Source organism: Camelus dromedarius, chromosome X (genome assembly GCF_036321535.1).
Source record: "Camelus dromedarius isolate mCamDro1 chromosome X, mCamDro1.pat, whole genome shotgun sequence".
Classification (NCBI taxonomy): domain Eukaryota; kingdom Metazoa; phylum Chordata; class Mammalia; order Artiodactyla; family Camelidae; genus Camelus; species Camelus dromedarius.
The window spans coordinates 38,347,673-38,367,448 of record NC_087472.1 but is presented as its reverse complement, the minus strand read 5'-3'; the positions used below and the strand labels follow the sequence as shown (position 1 = coordinate 38,367,448).

The 19,776-nt window shown below is 41.6% G+C and overlaps 2 protein-coding genes across 2 annotated transcripts in view; both read left to right on the top strand.

Annotated features, from left to right (window-relative positions):
• Positions 1 to 780: 780 nt before the first annotated feature.
• TMEM35A (transmembrane protein 35A) lies at positions 781 to 12,189 on the top strand. The gene is made up of 2 exons (XM_010975763.3): positions 781 to 1,011; positions 10,372 to 12,189. The coding sequence occupies exons 1-2, from the start codon at positions 892 to 894 to the stop codon at positions 10,783 to 10,785; spliced, it is 534 nt and encodes a 177-aa protein (XP_010974065.1). The 5' UTR covers positions 781 to 891; the 3' UTR covers positions 10,786 to 12,189.
• Positions 12,190 to 13,682: 1,493 nt separating this feature from the next.
• CENPI (centromere protein I) overlaps positions 13,683 to 19,776 on the top strand; it is a 35,201-nt gene continuing 29,107 nt past the window's right edge. The window contains exons 1-5 of the mRNA XM_010975762.3: positions 13,683 to 13,750; positions 15,521 to 15,756; positions 16,386 to 16,523; positions 17,965 to 18,083; positions 18,367 to 18,474. Coding sequence (XP_010974064.1) covers positions 15,534 to 15,756; positions 16,386 to 16,523; positions 17,965 to 18,083; positions 18,367 to 18,474 — 588 coding nt within the window. The 5' untranslated portion in view covers positions 13,683 to 13,750; positions 15,521 to 15,533. The remainder of the gene's footprint in view (positions 13,751 to 15,520; positions 15,757 to 16,385; positions 16,524 to 17,964; positions 18,084 to 18,366; positions 18,475 to 19,776) is intronic.

Below are 19,776 nucleotides of genomic sequence, written 5' to 3'. Positions count from 1 at the left end.
AGGGTCAATGAATGTTGGTTATTATCACAGGAAATCAGAGGAGGAAGAAATCATATCCAGCTGGGAATGGATCAGGGAAGGCTTTGTGGGGGAGGTGACATTGAAGAAATGGCTGAATGCTAATGAATAGTGACAGAGTAGGAAAAAGGAATTTAGGGAGGTAGGCAATCTCAGGTTGTATGGGACAATGAGTAGATGAAAGTTATTGGAAGATAAACCTCCAAAGAGTGGCAGAGGTCAAAATGTGGAGGGCCTTAAATGCCAAATTTAAGACTCTGGAGTTAACCACTGGGCAATGGAGGACATGAAAGGTTTTGAGTGAGACAGATAAAGCCTTCTTTGGCAGCAATCAAGCCTGACAACTTTGCAGATTTCTCCTGAGCCGTTACCAACTGTAGAAACCAGCAACTCCAAGGACTAATGTTTTGACTGAAGGAAAGGCAAAGGGGAGAGAAGGAGAGAGGCTGAAAAAAAGAGTGAATAATTAAATGATTATAGAGATTAAAAAATGATCCTGGTGGGAAGTGGTAGAAAGGTCTTCCTTAATTCCTCATTGCAGAGGCAGCCCAGGGACTGAACTCGAAGCGCAATCTGCCTTTTCCCCCGTTTAAGACTTCAAGTTTCCACCTCAGTTTAGGACTTCGTTTAATTTCGAGACAGTGCTTTTGGCCAGGGAGGAGCAGACGTGGGGCATTAGGACCCAGCGATTGTTGTAGTGAGAGAGGTTGAATCTCGATCTCTCAATTTTTCCCTCGAGCTCCCTCCTCTCCCTTTGTCATTCTAGCTGCCTGCTGCCTCCGCAGCGTCTCTCTAGCTCTCTCTGTCCTAAGTGCCTGCGCCTTAGACAGGGTGCGCAAAGCAGGATTAGTCGGGACCTGCCTTGGTGATCCCATGGCATCCCCTAGAACCGTAACTGTCGTGGCCCTCTCAGTGGCCCTGGGACTCTTCTTTGTTTTCATGGGGACTATCAAGTTAACCCCCAGGCTCAGCAAGGATGCCTACAGTGAGATGGTAAGTGAAGCAGACGGGTGATGAGGAGCGCACCCCCGAGGGGTTGCGAATACCTCTCCCCTTCTTTCCTTCCCGGTCCATGGTCCCAGCCCCTTAACCCCTACCCCTACCCCACCCCAACAACTTTGCAGCTCGGAAGGAGCAGCTGGACAAGAGCCGATTTCATTTGTGGGCTCTGCCGGGAGCAACTGTTCTGGTGCCACCGAATGCCAGTTGGGGGAGGGGTTGCCCAACGAGTACCCCCCCACCCCCCACCCCCAAGTAAACCAGAAGGCTGAAACCTGCGTAACACCTGTCACCGGCAGGAGCCCTTCCCTCCTTCCAGCACACCCAAAGTCCGGGCAACCAGTCTGCGAGTCCGATTCCTTCCCTTAGAGCTAAGAGTTTAGCAAGCTGGAGAGTTTATTTATCTTCGGGAAGAACAAAAGGGAAGCAGGAAAGAGCTGAGGGAGAATCGGCTACTAAAACAAGCAGTTTTTAGGGGCGGGAAAGGTATTCCTCATCCCAGGCGGAGAGCTGATGGTCTTCCCCTAGCCCGCTGGGCGTGTGTCTGTAGCCGTGAGACAAAGCAGTCTTGGTCCAAATAAAGGTCACTGACAGCCTGCTTCTTCTCTCAAGGGAGAGCTGGATGTTTTGTTTTATTTTGTTTTGTTTGTGGGCTAGTCTGCAAAATCTGCAGTCTGCTTTTTCTCTCCTGCCAAATAGTCCGTAATCTCCTCCTGGCCTCCTGTGGCTGCCCAGGGCCAGGCCCTCTGCAGGTTTTCCCCTCTGCAGAGTTAGAATCACCTGAAGGTGACTGGCCAAAACATCTCCTCCGCAACCTGGGGGCTGGGCTGCTCTCCCCAGCTGGGCGTGAAGAGGACTTGTTCCTGTGCTGTGGAGTATGAGGAGATGGCAGGGGATGTTTCCAGCACTTTCGGTCTCTCATCTCTCTCTCCCTGTCACTTTGCCTCTTCATTTCCCCGCCCGAGCTGAAGAGAACCTGCTTCTCACTGCCTTTGCCAGACTGCCAGTGATGGGAGGGAGCCCATTACTGGGCTGTCAAGGTCAAGAGGGAAAGGAGCTTAGGGGAGGAACGGGAGGGAGAGAGAAAAAAGGCAAGGGGGACTCCCCATTAGGGCTGAGGCAAGGAAGAAGAGCCCCACTTATTAACAGTTGACAGGAATAAATAGCTCTCCTGGAGCCCACCGCGGAGCCTTCCAGAGCCCCTCAACGTGAGCTGCAAATGGATGGAGTCTTGCAAATTGTAGATGCTCAGAAATGTTTGCAAGCAGCTCTGGCTTCTGTCTCAGGGTTGGAGCTGGTGTTTTCCCCGTCTCCCTCACCACAGAATCACTCTGGGGTCAGGGAGGGTGGCCAGGACTCAAGGGCCAAGGTCTATAGCCCCAGTGGCAAATCCTAATGTGTGTCTCCTTCTCCCTTTCCCTCCTCCCAGCGTGTTTGACCAGATGGAATTGAAATCAGGTCAAAATGAGGATCCAAGGCAGCCTGCATTGGGAAGGGGAGGGGAGGTGAGGTAGCAGAAGCCACCACAAGCAGAGGGACAGGGTGGAGGGGAAATGCCACTGTATTTTTGTCTTGGCAGTAGTAGTTTGGTGTTACATTATAAATAAATGCATATGCTCTTGCTTTTCTTTCGTTTTCATATATACATACGTTCATATGTTTCTGTGTGTGCCCCTTAGGTATATTTAAGCTTTTCCTTTCCTTAGGGACATAGTACCCTTCTTCAGCATACTCCCTGTCTCCCAGACCCTGCTCAGCTGCTTTAGAGGCTGCCCAAGCTGCACCCTAAGTACAGTGTTAGGTTCTGCAGGCAATCCAACTAAGATGGAGTCACCGGGAAGCTTCCTATCAGCTTGGCAGGAGCGCACGAGGAGGACCAGCCACAAATGGGTTTACAGTAGGTTTCTTCCCAGGAAGTGGAGCTGTCTATTACAGTCTAATGAAAGGCAGAAAAAAAAAACAAATATGACCATTCCATATCATACTAAGGAACATATTTAAATAGGTATAATCTAATACGGCAGTACACAACCATTGTGCGTGTGTGTGTGTGTGTGTACTCACAGTTCTGTGCTTCTGTGCTCAGGGGCATCTGGAGGGAATGGAAGAACTATCGCATCTAGCTGGGAGGTAAACTTCACAGTAGTATGAAGATTGAGGAGGATTTTTCAGACTGCGCTTTTCCAGGGTCCCCCTCCTGCGTTGAGCATTGGGCCCCAGGCTAGAGATGGCTGTCTGGCATAGGGCCCACTGCATAGTGCCTGGGCCGGCCCAGCTTGATTCTTGAACCCATAGGTAGTGGGGACAATTCAGCTCTAGTACAAAGAAGGTGCTCAGTTTATATTTGTTGAATGACTGAGTGAATGACTGAGTCATTGTAGCATTGTCTTGGCTGGTCACCACCCTTCAGATTTCTCTGGTTGGCTTTTGATTGTACAGTTCAGAAGCTATTTCTTGCCTCTTAGAAGGGGGTTGAAGCCCCTCAGGACCGCAACCATGGATCAACTGGGATGATCACCTGGGATTTTGTGTTTTCCATTGAGGAATGATTCCTCTGCATTGATGGAGTTAGTCATGTATTGACTGCAGTGGCTTTTGGTATAAAATCTCAAGGTGTTGTTGTTGCTCTTGTTTATGATTATTTTTTAAAGCATCTCTGTGAGGTATATTCATTTTTTTAAAGTTATTCTTATTTTACTGATCGATAAAGTGAAACAGAGCAAGTTTAGTGACTTATCCAAGATCCTAGGATAAGCTGCTATTGGAGCAGAGATTAGAAACCAAGGCCATGACTCAAAATCCCCAGTATAGAGGAGTCACTAATAGGTATAGCTGCTTTTTTGGGTGTCGGGACTTACAACTGATTCATGAAAATATCTGGCACATTCTTTCTTCTTTTTTGGTACCAGTTCAACTGCCCCAATCCTATATTTTGGGGTTTAGTTTTACTTTGAAGCCAATTTTTCAAATTTAGATTCTTTTTTTTTTGGCTTTTCTGTCAACTATTTTTTTCTTGTTCTAAAGCCATGAGTGTTATGCTTAGGTGTTATCCCCTCCATGGAGAATCGCTGCTAAAAACCAAACAGATAAATGACTATGAACTTCTTTCCTGTCTCTACTGGGGAAGCCAGGAATGGTTAGTGGAAAGAGTACAGGCTTTGAATTATGTAGGTTTGGGTTCAAGTCCTGACGATCTTAGTGTCTCAGTTTGCTAATCTGGAAAATGAGGATAATAACACCTACCTCAGAAGGTTGTTGTAACTGTTAACTGAGATTACATATGGAACCATCTAGTTCAGTGTTTGAATATGGTAGGTGTTTAAGAAATGCTCTGGGTCGGGGTGGTGATGATAATTGGTTCTATTTTATGCAGTGATTTCCTGACTCATTTGAATGGCCAGTTTAAGGGATTGAAATCAGGTATTTAGAAGAGCAAGATTCTATTTTCTTGTGCCCTGGTGAACAGACCTTTATGCAGTCAGCTAATAGAGAAAACTCCACACTTGCTGCTGGGTAATGCATAGTGGATCCCATGCAGAATTTCCAGATGCCTCTCTTGAATAGCTCATTTGGTATGTGTCACCCCATACCTCCTCCCGATTTAGCAAGTGTCATTATAGAGTACTCTAAATCCCACGTGAATTCAACATGACTGACCACTCCCTTGACTAAATGCCTTCATGAATTCACTTGAAATTGGGAGACAACACTTACAAATGCTACTAGGCAGTTTCACATGCGAATGGTTGACTTGCTCTAAATTTGGTATTCAGCTCTTTGTAGTACTGGTTCCATCCTGTAAGCACAAAGGGCCACAGATGGAATAGCAAGAAAACACCAAAAAATCCGGTCACATCGAAGCCAAGGGATTTTGGCCCTGAGGAAGACAGGGCAAGTCTCTGCTGCTTCTTTGTTTTGTATCCCCTCACAAGGAAGGTTTGCTGATTTGAATGATTTGCTTATCTATAGTTAAATGCCCTCACATTTGTGTAACTCTGGGGAAATACTACAGATAGGTTGGTGTAGTTTATTTAAGGTCCATAGGTGATCTTTTATGCTTCCAATCACTTCCATTAATTACTTTCCAACTAGATAATAAGACAGCATTAGACTTAGACTGCTATCTGAGGTGGTACGTTTATTCCCTCAGAAGCGCAACTGACCCTGAGATGTGAAGTGATTTTGCTTTATTCACACAGCAAGCCATCCCAAGCTAAACTACATTGGAATTTATGCCAGGGAGATTGTAGCCCCTCAATGGCCAACAGCTGTGCTTGTTTCAGAGTGACTTTTGACTGACATTGGAAGTCAGACACTTCTGCCCTTAGATGCAATCTGGGAGGGATCCAGGTTGGTTAGTAGGACTAGGCTTGCCAGCTTCCTTTTTAGGTGGGCATTATATGACAGTGGAAAGTAGAACTGCTTAAAAAGTGTTTTTCATTCACATGGATTTTTGGCAATTAAACATGTGATGGCTTTTTATTGCATTTAAGAAATGATTTATGATTCACATGTGGCTTTTTTTTTCCCTACAGAGATGATTCAGGAAAATCATACTTGAGTCAGTAACTTTTGCAGCACTGGTGTAGCCTTTATGGTCTAAGATAATAACCAGGCTGAGATTTTTAGCCAAAATGTATTTTTGTCAGTGCCCTCTTCTGCTTTAGTATAGTTTTTTTCCCCCCTGTAAATTGAATTAAAGTATAATATACATACTTACATGTGCACCTAAGTGTGTAGCTCCAGGAATTTTCAGAATCCTCCTATGTAACCAGCACCCATATCAAAAAACAGAATGTGATCAGCACCCTAGAAACATCCCGCATGGCCCCTTCTCATTAATACCTCCCTAAAGGTAAATCCTGACTTCCAACAATATAGGTTAGTTTTGCCTGTTTTTGAACTTTATATAAATGGAATTATACAGTATATTAGCCAAATTATTTTTTATTTTACCTAATTGGCATAAGTGAACTAAAGTGGATCACACCACTTGCCCTCTGTTCCCATTTTGTCCTATTAGCTGGCTTGGATCAATTATTAATTGTAATAGAAGATGAATATAATTAGACAGTTGTGAGCTGTTCAAGTTTAATGTAATTCATATGAGATCATGGACCTTGGGGTGTTGTGAAGAGTAAATGATAAAAAGAAAAAAATGTATGACTAAAGAAAGTCTCCATATGCTTTTGACTCATGTCTGAATCATTTCTCATAGCATAAGAATGGACCTGCTTGATTCATTGCTATTATCATTAAAATAGTTACTGTGGCTGGTAAACATATGGATTTCTAATTGTGTGGCTCATTAATGATAAAATATGTGTGCAGGGCCCTTGATTGATGCTATGATGCTATGATTCTTTGAATAAATCTCCAAAATGCTCATTTAATTTACAAAAGCGGAAACTGAGGTAATAAGATACTTAATAATTTTCTTCAAGCAATTTAGGGGCAAAACTAAAGTTGGAATTTAGCTTAGCCCAAGGATATTGCTAGATAACAGCCTTTGATTAAAGGGATTTGAAAATTTGACTAAACCCTTCTTTCTCCTGCTTCCTTCCCCTATAAGGATACTATGGTTACAGGGTCTGGGTCATGGCAATGAAAAGGAAACAGGCCTAACAAAGTGACTTTGAGGGCCTTTTGGGAGGGTGACTAGGTCAACTCTCTTTATTCTTACTGTCAGAACAATTAAAGTCTTTAGAGATCTAATTACTATAGATTCAAGACATGTGACCCATCTATTGTTAGAATTGAGGCGGCCCAGACCAAGCATTGATGGGGCTGGCAATAGTAGGATACTTTGATGTCTCCATTCTACTCCACAGGAGGAGAAATGAAGGGTTTCCTATAATGTCAAGACCCCATCTAAGCTTAGTCCCATCTCTAACAAATTAAACATTCCCTGTCTGGAGTCCTGGAGAATAGATGCTATCTGTACCTACTCCGCTTTGAGCTGAAGGTTTGATGAAATGGCGTATCCACATGCAGTTTCCTCTTGAGAAAAGAAGGAAAGAAAGAGGCAACAGCTGCATAAAAATATTCACAGCTGCAGTTTAAGAGGTTAGATGAACAACTGAAAAAGTTGTATGGAGTTACACCAAACGAAGAGAAAAATGATCACTGAAGTCGTAGGAACTTGATTTAAAGACCTGGAATTTGGCCAACAGATTCCACCATAATATAGATAAGAATTTATTCTTGAATGATAGGTGGTTAGCCCGTGCTAAAAAAGTAATGTTTTCAGAACCTCTCAGCCAGCATCTCGAAGTCTTAGCCCTGAGGCGACTGTAAGAAACTCATCCTGCCTCCTGTGTTCGTTATATAGGAAGGTTACATTTAGGATATAGGAACTGCCTCTTAGGGTGCTTTGTGTTGCTAATTAGAAATGATCCTAACTTAAAAGTGTTAAGGAAACCCCTTGGGTCTAGATTTCTTTCCCTAATGTCCCCCTGCTACCATCACCAGAGTGCAGAGAGAGAGAGTGGACAGGTAGCATCTATGTTAATAGTGAGGGGAAACCCCCAGATGCCCTAACCCTCAGATCAGCTCTGCTCCACGTGGGTCTTGCTCAGTTCAGCCCAGTGTTTTACTCTGCCTACTGGACAACTTCTCTCCTAATTTTTCTCTGAAAATCCCTGATTTAACCTAAAATGGAAAGAGGGAGGAAGAACGACTAATGCTTTGTATTTCCTTATTTGCTCAGGAACAGGGCAGGGATTAGAGGTGAAATTTTAAATAAAGACAGGCTGTGACAGGGCCAGGATTAGGAAGAGGTGTGAGGCAGGGTCGTGCAAGTGCAGAGTCGGACCCTGGCTCTATTTAAAGTTGTGGTATTTTGTTTGTTGTGGATATTAGTTACCTTAATCAATGAATGGTTTGGTGCCTTCTTAAATTTTGCACTCAGGGGAGATAGCCTTACTCACCTCACCTTAGTCCCAGCCCTGCTCAGGAAAATGAGGCTCAGAGTGGGCAAATAATTTGTCCGTGGACATCCAAATAGAAAGTGACAGAGAGGGGATTTGAAGCCAAGTCTCTTTGAATCCAAACTCATGCTTTTTTCACTAAACCAACAGCCTTGTGTAACAGTCCTCATAGAGGATTATCTTGTCCCACTCATGATAATTAGTCCATGAAATAAAGGTGCATTCACTGGAGAAATGACTTAACATTTGTTCTAAACCTAGAGTGTGTGAACACTATTCTAAGAGCCAGATGCTCCTGAGAGGTCAAGTTGGCTTCCTGCCTGATTCCTATAATACTTGTCTTGCATCTGGTATTTTTGACTCTTAAAATTCTTTGCCCTCATGATGCCCTCTCTCCTGGTTTTCCTCCTACTTTTCTGACTGCACTTGCTTCTATTTTTCTGACTCTCTTCCTCCTGCCATTTTTTAAATCTCTGTCACACAATTTTTGTCACTGTATACATTCTACCTGTGCATACTGATAACTATCCAGTCTGTATCTTTACCCCAGATTTCTATTACTGAGCTGCCTACCAGACATCTCCACTTAGATGTCTTATAGATACTTCAACCCAAATTGAGTTCCTCATTCCTTCCCTCCCCTCCCCCCTTCCTCCGGATGCATTCTTGACGTCTCCCTTTCCCTCAGTGTCCATATCCAATAAGACATCAAATTCTGTTGATTTTGCATTCAAAGTGTCCTTGACTCTGTCCCTGTCCCTCTATCCTTACTGTCATTACTCTAGTCCAGGTCTCTCATGTGGTCTCCTTGTTTCCAGGCATACCTCTCCCAATCCATCCTCCATACTATTTCCGGAGGGAACCTCCCTTAAAAGCAATTTATGTTGCTCCGCTGGCTTATAGGATAAAGTCCAGCTCCACAACACAACATGCCATGATCTGATTCATATCTATCTCCTCTGTCTCACATCTCTCCCCTCCCCAACCTGTGCTGAACCAGGGCAGTGTTTGAAATACACCAGTCTATTTTGCCCTTCACGGCCTCTCCTTATCCAGCTTCCTCTGCCTGCAGTACCCTTCCCTTATTGATCTTGCAAGCACCTGCTCTTCTTTTAAGAGTCCACTCTCACTTTCCTTAGTCCCCATCTGAGGAGATTTGACCAGTCGGGTATGCCTCCACTGTACCTACTACATAATTTAACACAGTGCCCATAACACTTTACTGTACTTAATGTATTTCCATAACTTTTCTTCTTATAAACTCAAGCTTCAGGAAGCAGGGCCTTTGAATGATTGATATTTGTATCCAGAGTACCTAGTATAATGCCTAGCAGAAGGAGGCACTTCATAAGTATTGAATGAATTAATGGATAATTAATGAAAACAAAGTACTGGGCAAACCGAGTAAGACACTTGATAAAAATCTCATCAATTTAATACAAAATGAGGATTGGGCCAATCCGAATAGTGAAAAATATGATTATCTATTACTCTAAGGTCAGTATAATTCTATTAGTTTGTAGTAGATCCAGTGCCTCCCTCCTCTGTTCTGTGATATCTACCTTTGGGCTACAATTAGACCTTGTACAGTATCCTATTATATACCACCAGCCACGCTGCTTTATAATATTGTTTATGCATCTGTTCCGCCCCACTAGATCAAGAGCTTCTTGACCCCGTCTTATTCATCTCTATATCTCCATCACAAATTCCATAATAAGTGTTCAATGAAAGTTTATTGAATTAAAATTAATGAACTTGAACCAGGCTAATCAAAGTAGTGTTTTGTCAAAGCCTAGGGATTTATCTCAATGACCATGAGAATGAGTTTTGCCTTACTGTATTTTAAAGCTATACAAGGGGCTAATATTTGCGTACATTTCAATTTTTCTATTTGCTTTGCACATACTTTTTTATTTTTACAGATTCCACAAATATAAACTCAAGCTTAGCTCATTTTTGAATTATTATAAAATATTACAAATTCCAAATTAGAGAAGTCCAAATTAGTCAGGCTTTACCACCTTGTTTCATTTTTGTTGGGATTCATATGCACCTGGGTTCGGACAAGGTAGGCACTAGAAAATGTGGATGTGGCTAATCCGTACCAGTTTTTATGGGTCCAATAAATTTTCTTTTAAATTCTTAATGTTTATGATTTATTATCAGAAAAAAATTAAACTACAAAGCTAAATTCTCTTACCTTTGGTGCCATCGCTAAGGTTTAAATCACAGGGATCTCAGCAGATTGCTAAATTTGCTTTTTTTCTTAATTACAAGGCTTTTATTTAGAGGACATGGGAGAAAAATAGGACACCCTTGGCTGATGTGGAAAGGGAATGGTGGGGAAGAAGGACCTCGCTTGTGTTTTCTAATGTTAAAATCATGGTTAATGCAATGATTTCCTTATGGTATTCCACTCTAGAAACGTGCTTACAAGAGCTATGTCCGAGCCCTCCCTCTGCTGAAGAAAATGGGGATCAATTCCATTCTCCTCCGCAAAAGCATTGGTGCTCTTGAGGTGGCCTGTGGCATTGTCATGACCCTTGTGCCTGGGCGTCCCAAAGATGTGGCCAACTTCTTCCTCCTCTTGCTGGTGTTGGCTGTGCTCTTCTTCCACCAGCTAGTTGGTGATCCTCTCAAACGCTACGCCCATGCTCTGGTGTTCGGAATCCTGCTCACCTGCCGCTTGCTGATTGCCCGAAAGCCTGAAGACCGGTCCTCTGAGAAGAAATCCTCGCCTCCAGGGAATGCTGGGAACACTGGTAATGCGGGGAATCCTGAGGAGCAGCCCTCCTTATATGAAAAGGCCCCCCAGGGCAAAATGAAGTTGTCATAGGAAAGCGGAAGTGCAAAAAGTGGACCTTCCAGGCAGTTGCCTCCATGACACCCAGGAAGATGTCAGTGTGTTTTTCATTTGATTTCTTTATCTTGGGGGAAAGGGACAAATATAATCTGCAAGTTAATAGCCCAATTGGCTTGTGTACACCTATACCCTAAAGTGACCTCCCCACATAGACATATGTGCACCACCTTTAATCACTCTGGGTCAACTCTCACATCTTGCTGCATGTACCTGTATATGGCTAATTATTGAAGTGTCTTTGTGAGATGGACTCCAGCAAGCATGTGACTGTGAGATTATGTGTGGGAAAATGTTATTTACTGTGTGTGTGTGTGTGTGTGTGTGTGTGCACGCACGTATGTGCGAAGGAGAAGGCTCTAATCTTGAACTAATCTTGTATAGGTATCCTTCCTTTTATAGACTGATTCTAGTGAAGGAAGAATAAAATATACCTCCTATAAAGAGAATCCTACTTCTGGTATAAATCAAACTATGTGTTCCCATGGGATGGGGGAATCCCTCACTAGATTAAGCTGAAAACTTAAACCTACCACTTTAGGAAAAAAGTTCTTTCAATTTGAGACATTGAATTATATGGAGAATTAATTAGCCTCTACTTTTAACAGTTGTTTAAATGTTACATACTCCATATTGAGTTTAATTAAAATAAGGGAAATATGCAGTCAATAGGTAATCTAATTCTTCAAGTGATAAAATTGGAAGTTTCACCTTGATTTTCTCTGAGCCCAACCTACTAAGCTCCTTTACTCCCAGTTGGAAACTGAAACAGTAAACTTGTTACCAGATATCTTTTTGGGATTTTCTTAAGCCAAAAGCTGCCTCACTTCTACTCTTCTCAGCAGCTAACCAGGATTTGGCAGCTGCTCCACTGTTGCAGTTGAGGGAGCAGGGATTAGTCCTGTTAGAAGTCTGTGAATCTCAAACTCGAGCCGTTCTCTTAAATCATCTGAAATTTGAGAAAGGAGCTGTATCCAGTGTTTCCTTGCCAAACAGATTCACTATTCCTATTGAATATTCACTGAGCTTTGCTAGTGTAAGCTGAGATCCAAGTTACCCCCAAGGTTGCCTCCTCAACACCTCTTTATCATTCCAGCAGGTGGAGTTTAGCTGGGGGAAGGACATTTGATACGGGTTGGTTGGACTGAGCAGTATGAAACTTTGCTTTCTTCATTACATACTGCTGCTTCTCCTTGTTAGATGTGCTTTGATGGTTTTAATACTATTGTGCCAGGGATGGGGAAAGGGGTGGGGGTGTTGTGTGTGTGGGGAGTACAAACTATTGTGTTTTCTTCAATGTCATTGTTCTTGTTAATTGATACCTCTCTGTCTTATTTCTCTCATTCTTTCAAAATAAAAATTTTTGAAGTTTGGAGGAAATGGTCTGGACAAATAATGAAAATCTGGAAAGAAAGGGTCCTATCATGGGAGTCAGACTGCTTTATTTTTGAGTGGATAAGGGAGGAGAAGAAAGAGAAGGGGAAGTATAATACCTTAATATACTAATAAGGTTACCAACTTTCCAATCTAAGTTCCTGGACACTTCTGAGATGTCAGCACGTTAAGACAGAAAGTCACAGAATTAGGATCTCAATACAGTTTCCAGGCTTGAGGAGTTCTGCTTCCTTAGGTGATGCCAGGGGAAGGTGGAAGAGTGATTTCAGAAAAAATTGCAGGTATATTAAATAAAGATGACCCAGCGTCTCTCACTGTATATGTATCCACAAAATGGTACAAATTCCAGCACCACGGACTTGTCACATTAAGCAAGTTAATTTTAGCACTCAGGGCCCCAATTCATTTACAAAAAAGAAGGGGATTGAAAGCTTAAAATACTTTCCAATTTACATTTGAGCCTATGAAAGGATTAAAACTACGAAAAAATGACTCGAGAAATTTTCAGTTTTACTAAATAAGGAAGAGCAGCTCTCATAGAAAATATTGAACACTCAGTTCTCATGCATGATTAAATAAGAGTTCTTGAAAGTACTTTGAAAACCATGTGGGATGTGGTAAATAATCATTTCTGCTACAGTCTTTCCCAAATACGTTAACTTAGTCTGATTCTTCATCTCTCCCCAAGATTGCAAAGTTTTGCCTACAGTTTATGGGTATGCTTTAACCTCAAAAAATCAGTGAGAGTCCTTAAATTTTTATCTTTCCTCTCCAGTTCTTACTCTAGTAAGAGATCAAACTAGTGACTAAGTTCAGATCTCAGACTGAGCCCTTGTTGCTGTTTTAGCCAGTTTCTTTAAGGTCCATAGATTCCTCAAAGTTAGGAATCTACGTGCTGACTGGCCAGCTACGTCACATCTGGCTCCGGACACACGTTTCCAACAAAACCTGGAAGGTGTACGTGCCCATCCTCGGTAAAGAGGGAAGATTCAGCCGTCCTTTCCTCCCACCTCGTAGCGACAGCTTCAAGAGGTCTCAGACCTTTAACTTAACTCTCGCCCAACATGGGAGAAGCCGACTTTATTGAACTTTTCAGTTTCATATTTCCGTACAGATTCAGTGTCGCGACATTTGGGGACAATCTGAGCAAAAGGATCATTGTAATTGATCTTGTTAAATTCAAGAATAGCGTCGCTAATTGTTCAGTTTTACGCACAGTGACTAATGCGAACATTATTAGAACAGTGGGGACGTCAGCCAATCAGCTGGTTTCAACAGCAACGGCACCCTCGCCGCGCGTCACCCGGCCGGGGCGGGTGGGGCCGGCGGCTCTGCGGCATAGGGTTTGCGTCACCGTCGGCGCGCGCGCACCCGCCTCGCGCCATTGAGTTGTGACCCAACCAATCAGGCTTTAGCAGAGCGCGCCGCTCCGCCCCGCCGCCGTCTGCGTTGCCGCAGAAGCGCATGCGCGGGGCGGGGCCCGCTCGTTTGAATCCTGGAGGTGATGTTTGGACTTTGGAGGCTTTGGGACCGAGGAGTGTTTTAGGTGAGATACTTTTAAACACTGCGTAAAATGGGGGCCCCGAGACCGAAGGGAATCTCCTGACTTCTGAGCAAGACTATCCTGGAAGGTGTAGGGTTTCCCCTCAGACCAGGAATCTGCCCAGTGGGTCGGTCACTCGTCGCGGCCAAGTTCGCTGACTGCTGGGGGAGACTGTGAAAGGAGGTTTCTTGGGGAGCGATGGGACGGTTCAACCGGAAAGGGTCAGAAGATGCTCGCCTGCCCTACTTTTTTAGGCCCCAAGGAAACAACTCGGAACCTGGAACCACCCAGTGGGTTAGACATACATATTGCTCTCCTGCTGTGGCCGCACCTGTTTTAGCGAGGTGGGATTGAGTGTCAATTACGATCATTCTCTTAGCTTTCCCGTTTGAAGTAAAAAACTGAGAAGCCATTCTGGTTTCCTCTCTTTCCTTTTCCCTACATCCAGTTCTTTTATTATGACCTTGCCCAGTCTACCTCCAAAACATTTCACGAATACAGTTACAGTTATTTTTTACCTCTCCCATCATTTACATCTTAGGCTGAATTCAGACTACAGTTATATCTTTTCTGGGCTTCTACAAGACTCTGTTGTCTGTTTCCACTCTTGGACTCCTAAGATTCTATTCTCCGCGCTACAGCTAAAACCGTCTTAAAACATAATTCGGATGGTATCACTCCCCTCTCTAACACTCCTCCCTTCCCCCGTAGTTGCCCGTGACATTTAAAATCCAAACTCCTCTGGCTCCCAGTATGGTAGTCCTTGGCTGCCTTTCTGACTTAATCTCCCACTGCTCTCTACCTCTTTCATGCCACTACGCCTCCTCACATCTTGCTGGTGTTGTTGCTGTTTCTTTAATATACAGAGCTCTTGCTTTAAGGTCTTAGCATGTCTTGATCTTTCCTCTCCATGAAATACTCTTCCGCCAGCTCTTAACATGCTTGGTTTCTTGTTGTCATTGAAATCTCAGCTTAAAGGTCACATCAGAGAGGTTTTTTTCTGAACACTTACTCCAAAGTAGCTTCTCACCCCCATCCCTTTTCTATCACATCACTGTATATTATGTTCAGTATTAGTTATTTACTAATTTATTGACTTTCATGTTCCTCTCCACCGCACCCCCCGTAAGTTTCATTCGAGCAGAGACCTTGACTGTTTTATTATTTTATCCCTGGTAAGTAGAACTGTGCTTGGCATATGGATGCTGCTCAATATTTATTTATTGAACAAGTGATTTAGCTGGGGATGTTTCTGTTCTGAGAATCCTTAGGTTGGCAACCAGTGTGTCTTTTGAACTGTGTGGTTTTAACTTAGCACTGACAAGGCAGGCAGCATAAAAGATTAAAAGCACAATCAAGGCAGGGTGGAGAAAAATAGGAGTAAGTGGAGAAAGTAACATTGAGTTCATGAGATGAATTAATTTTGGACTCACTTATGTGATATAGCCATTTTAAGAGAACTTGTTATGTTGCCTGTACTCTTTCTGTCCCTGTGCCCCGACTCCGACCCCAACAAGAAAGCCAGTTCAGTTGATGAATGTTACCTTGGAGGGTTGTTTCTCTCTGTTCCTATTTAGGTCAAGGGCTTTCTGAGAAAGTTAACCTATGGATTTTGTTGCCTGGATTGCTGTCAGTTTTTTTTTATTGTGTACTTGTATGCTAGGGGCTCTGTACTAAATATGGGGACTACAGGCAGATGTGATCCCTGTCTTTGTGGAGTAAAAAGGGATGGTTTGACTGGTTGATGGTAACTCGACGCTTGCTTCTGTGTAGAACGTGTGCAGTAATGGCGCCTGAAAGGAAAGTTAAGAACTCTCAGGTACAAAGGAGGACTTCACAAGGTAGTAATAGTTATCAGACTAGACTCTCGGCCTGGAAAGTAAGAGAGGACCTGAATGACTCAAAGAGCATATCGAAACACAGAAAAAACAGTGTGGTGGAAGATTTTGAACATGGTGATAATCAAGTTGAAGATGCTCTGCAGATTGCAGTGCGATACTTTGAGAAAGGTAAGATGGATTGTTTTCCTTCTCTAACTCCTGTTCCTGTAAAAATATTTTACACTTTTTTCCTGAAGGATTTTTAAAGGAAAGCATATTTTTGCTCTTTCATGATTTTGTTTATTTAATGGACATTTATTGAGCACGTAACTACATATCAGTATGCTAGGTACTAAGGATACAACAGCAAAGCATGGTCCTGGCAGAGTGGTTTCCCAACTTCTGCACATTGGGATTACTTGAGAATCTTTAAAAACCACTAGTACCTGGCATCCAGTCTTAGACTTTCTGATTGTATTGGTATGGGATGCATCCTGGGTGTCGGGATATTTTTACAGGCTCCCTAGGTGATTCCAATGTGCAGGGAACCACTGCCCTAGTTATCGAAACAGCTTATAGTCTAAGTTTAGTGATTTTAGTTTGTTCAGAGCAGAGATGCCAGAGCATGATTCAGTTTTCCTCACCGAAGGTGCTATTGTGGTGAAAAATTCTTGAGTTTTAAAGGCTTTGAAGAGTTTTTAGGAAGACCTCTTTTTACATAAAACTATTGCTTTGGAGTATCCCAAGTTGTAACTGTTGAGGCTGAGGAGTGAAAGAATTTTCAAGGTCTCACTATTTCATATTGTTCCTTTTCCTAGGTCCCATTAAAACTGCACAGAGGAAAGATAAAACCTTGGAAAGACACTTCAAAACTGTGGAAAATGTGGCATGGAAGAATGGGTTAGCTCCAGAAGGAATTGACATTCTGTTAAATGTGGCACTCAGCGGCAGATTTGGTATGTCAAGGGGACACATTTTTCATCAGTTTGCTATTAGTTTTGACTTTCAGACTTCGAATTAGATTGTTGATTGGAATTAGTTGCAGTTAAAAAACTGTATATTTTTCCTATTCTCTTCATAAAACCAATCTGCTAAGATTATAAAATAGGCCTTTCTTGTATTCAGACTACCTTATGAACCAAAGTTTCTATGTGCATGTGCTGAAAATGGCTAGTTATCACATATCTTTACAAGTAAAATAGATTCTTGTCACCAAGGAAAAAAAACCAAAAACAAGAGGCCTATACCTTTAGGAAAAGAAGAGACGTGTATAAGATGTTTATGAGAATGCTATTTGCAGGTGAAGTTACGAATAGTGTTGTTTCAGTAAATGGATGTGATCACCATGCTGTAATGTGTGTAAGACAGTGTTTAAAGACCTGTATAAGATGTTTCTAAAATGCTACTTGTGGGGGAATTTGAGAACAGTGTTTTAGTGAATGGATGTGATGACCATGCTGTAATACATATAAAACAGTGGTTAAAGACATGTATCCAAGATGTTTTTGAGGCTTCTCCTTGCATGAGAGGTTGAGAACAGTGTTTTTTCAGTGAATGGTTATGATCACCACAGTATAAGGCAAATAAAACAATGTTTAAATACAAAAAGAAATTGATTGTATATATGTGTGTGTGTGTGTGTGTGTATATATATATGTATATAAAATTCTTGAAACCTTAATAAGCAGAAATTGATACAGGGTATACACAAAGCTACTTGCAACATCACTTCTATTAACAGATGGGAGAATACCATGGAAGCCAGAGAATATGATAGAAAGATTGGACCAGTAGAGAATAATATTACTACTAGCCATTTGCAAGGATAGCTATTTCATTCTGCTATACTTTGCACTTTTTTAGGGGGATGGGGAATACCAATATATCTATTTATTCTTAAATGTAGGCAGCTTATGCAGGATGTCTGTCAGTAACTTTAAATAAATCAGAATCTATTCTGCCATTAAAAAAAAAGTCCTTGAAATTTTCCTAGGAGTAATAAGCCTTTTTTGAGGTGTAATTTACATACTATAAAATTCACCTTTTTGAAGTATACAATTCAGGGTATTTTTTTTAGCATATTCATAGAATTGTGCAACCATTACCAACTATCTAATTTCTAAACATTTTCATTATCCTAGGAAGAAATCCTGTACTCATCCTCCCTTGTTAAATAAAAAATATTAGTGCCAAAGAATTTGCTTTATAGTTTATATTAGAAGTTAAAGGTACATTTTTGTTTCAAACTATGTTTTACAATGATGATAAGAGAGATCAAATATTACTTTATTGCCTTCAGTGTGAAGTCAAATTTTTGGGACCGAGAGTGAATAATATAGTAAGGGAATGATCAAGGTACTAAAATGTAGTTTAATTTAGAGTTTGTCTGCTTTCTAGGGAGTGCTGTAAACACTCGGATATTCAAGTGTATGATTCCAGCAACTCTAATATCAGAAGATTCTGTGGTTAAGGCGGTCTCCTGGCTTTGTGTCGGCAAGTGTTCTGGTAGCACCAAGGTAATCTTTTTAAACACTTTGATGATAAGTCTTTCAAAACCACTTAAGGGCTGGCAAGGAAGCACCACTTAGAGAGTAATGGCAGTGGCCTTTTGTGCAAAGCCTGTAGTTTTGGAACAATATAGCTTGATGCAAGGACTCTGTTCAAATAGAAATTTTTACTGAGAAATAAAATCTATTATCCTACTTTGTGCTAGAGGCTTCTAAAACAGCTCTGATGGGGGAATTAAGCTCTTCTGTGCTGCTATATTTCTCTAAAGATAAGCATTTTGTCTCTCAATAGGTACTTTTTTATCGTTGGCTGGTTGCAATGTTTGACTTCATTGATCACAAGGAGCAAATTAACTTGCTCTATGGCTTCTTTTTTGCTTCATTGCAAGATGATGCACTGGTGAGTAAAAATTGGACAGCATCATGAATCAATCAAATGGTACATACTTGTATATCGATGCACCATATGCGCTTCAAAGTGCCACACAACTTTCCTTACCATATAAATGGAACATTTATATGAAACATATAGAGAAGTGTAAAGAATAACGTAACAAACACCCCTGCACCTGTCTCTCAGATTAACAAAAATTTTTTTACCACATTTGCTTTATACCTTTTTTTAAGGAAGTAAAATGTTACAGATAGATTTGAGTCCACATTGAAGTCTCTTGGCTGATCTAGAGCAATGATTGCCATCTTTTCCCTTTTAAACCACTTCAACAGGGTCCTTTGGGTCACTTATTATACATTTTCTTGATTAACGTTGCAAAAACCTCATCAGAATTAATGAGAAGGAGAGGATTACTTTTCGTGAGATGCCAATGGACTGATTTTGATTAAATAGCATAATTATTCCCATTGAAAACATTAATAACTCTAAGAAATCAATCTACTGTCCACCTGGAAGACTTTCAGGGACCATCAGTAGTTCATAGACCATGTGGACCATTCATCTAACTGAGTTCCTCTTGCCTTTGAGAAGGGAATTCATTGATTTCATTTTTAAAAATTAACTATGTTCATTGCATTGTACTGGGCAATGTAGAAGATTCAAAGTTTAGCAGAGAGTTTCCATATTCCAGGGGGTTTATAATTCAGTCGGGGGAAACACATAAAGTTAAATAACTGCATAAGTTAAATTATCAAAGACAGTATATGATAATGTAAGGATAATAATTGCTGTGATATTTCCAGGAAGGAAGAGAGCACTATAAACCAGAGTGATTAGAAAAAGCATCATAAAGTATGTGGCCATTGAACTGGGCCTTAAAGGTTGAATAGGATTTGCGATTTGATGCTTGATATGACAGGAATATTTCAAGCACAGTTGTGAAATGCATAAATTGTATTTCAAGAGACCTTAAATATATCAGACTGACTTAACTGCAAATTGGTGTCAGGCAGTGGTAGGTAGTAAGGCTGAAAAAGTTGGGTGAACAAAAACTGTCGTGGTCTTTACATGTGATTGCTAAGGAATTTGAACTTTTATCCAGTGGGGAAATCACTGAAAAATTTTGGGCAGAACATGTTGAAAGCAACACTGTTGGGAGTTGTATCTAGTAGTGCCAAACATTATGAATTAAGATGTAAGCTAGGGTCAGGAAGACTAGTTAGGAGACTAACATGCTAATCCAGGTATAATATGGTGATATCCTAGACTAGCAATTCTCAAATATGCTTTGTGGACCCCTTGAGGCTC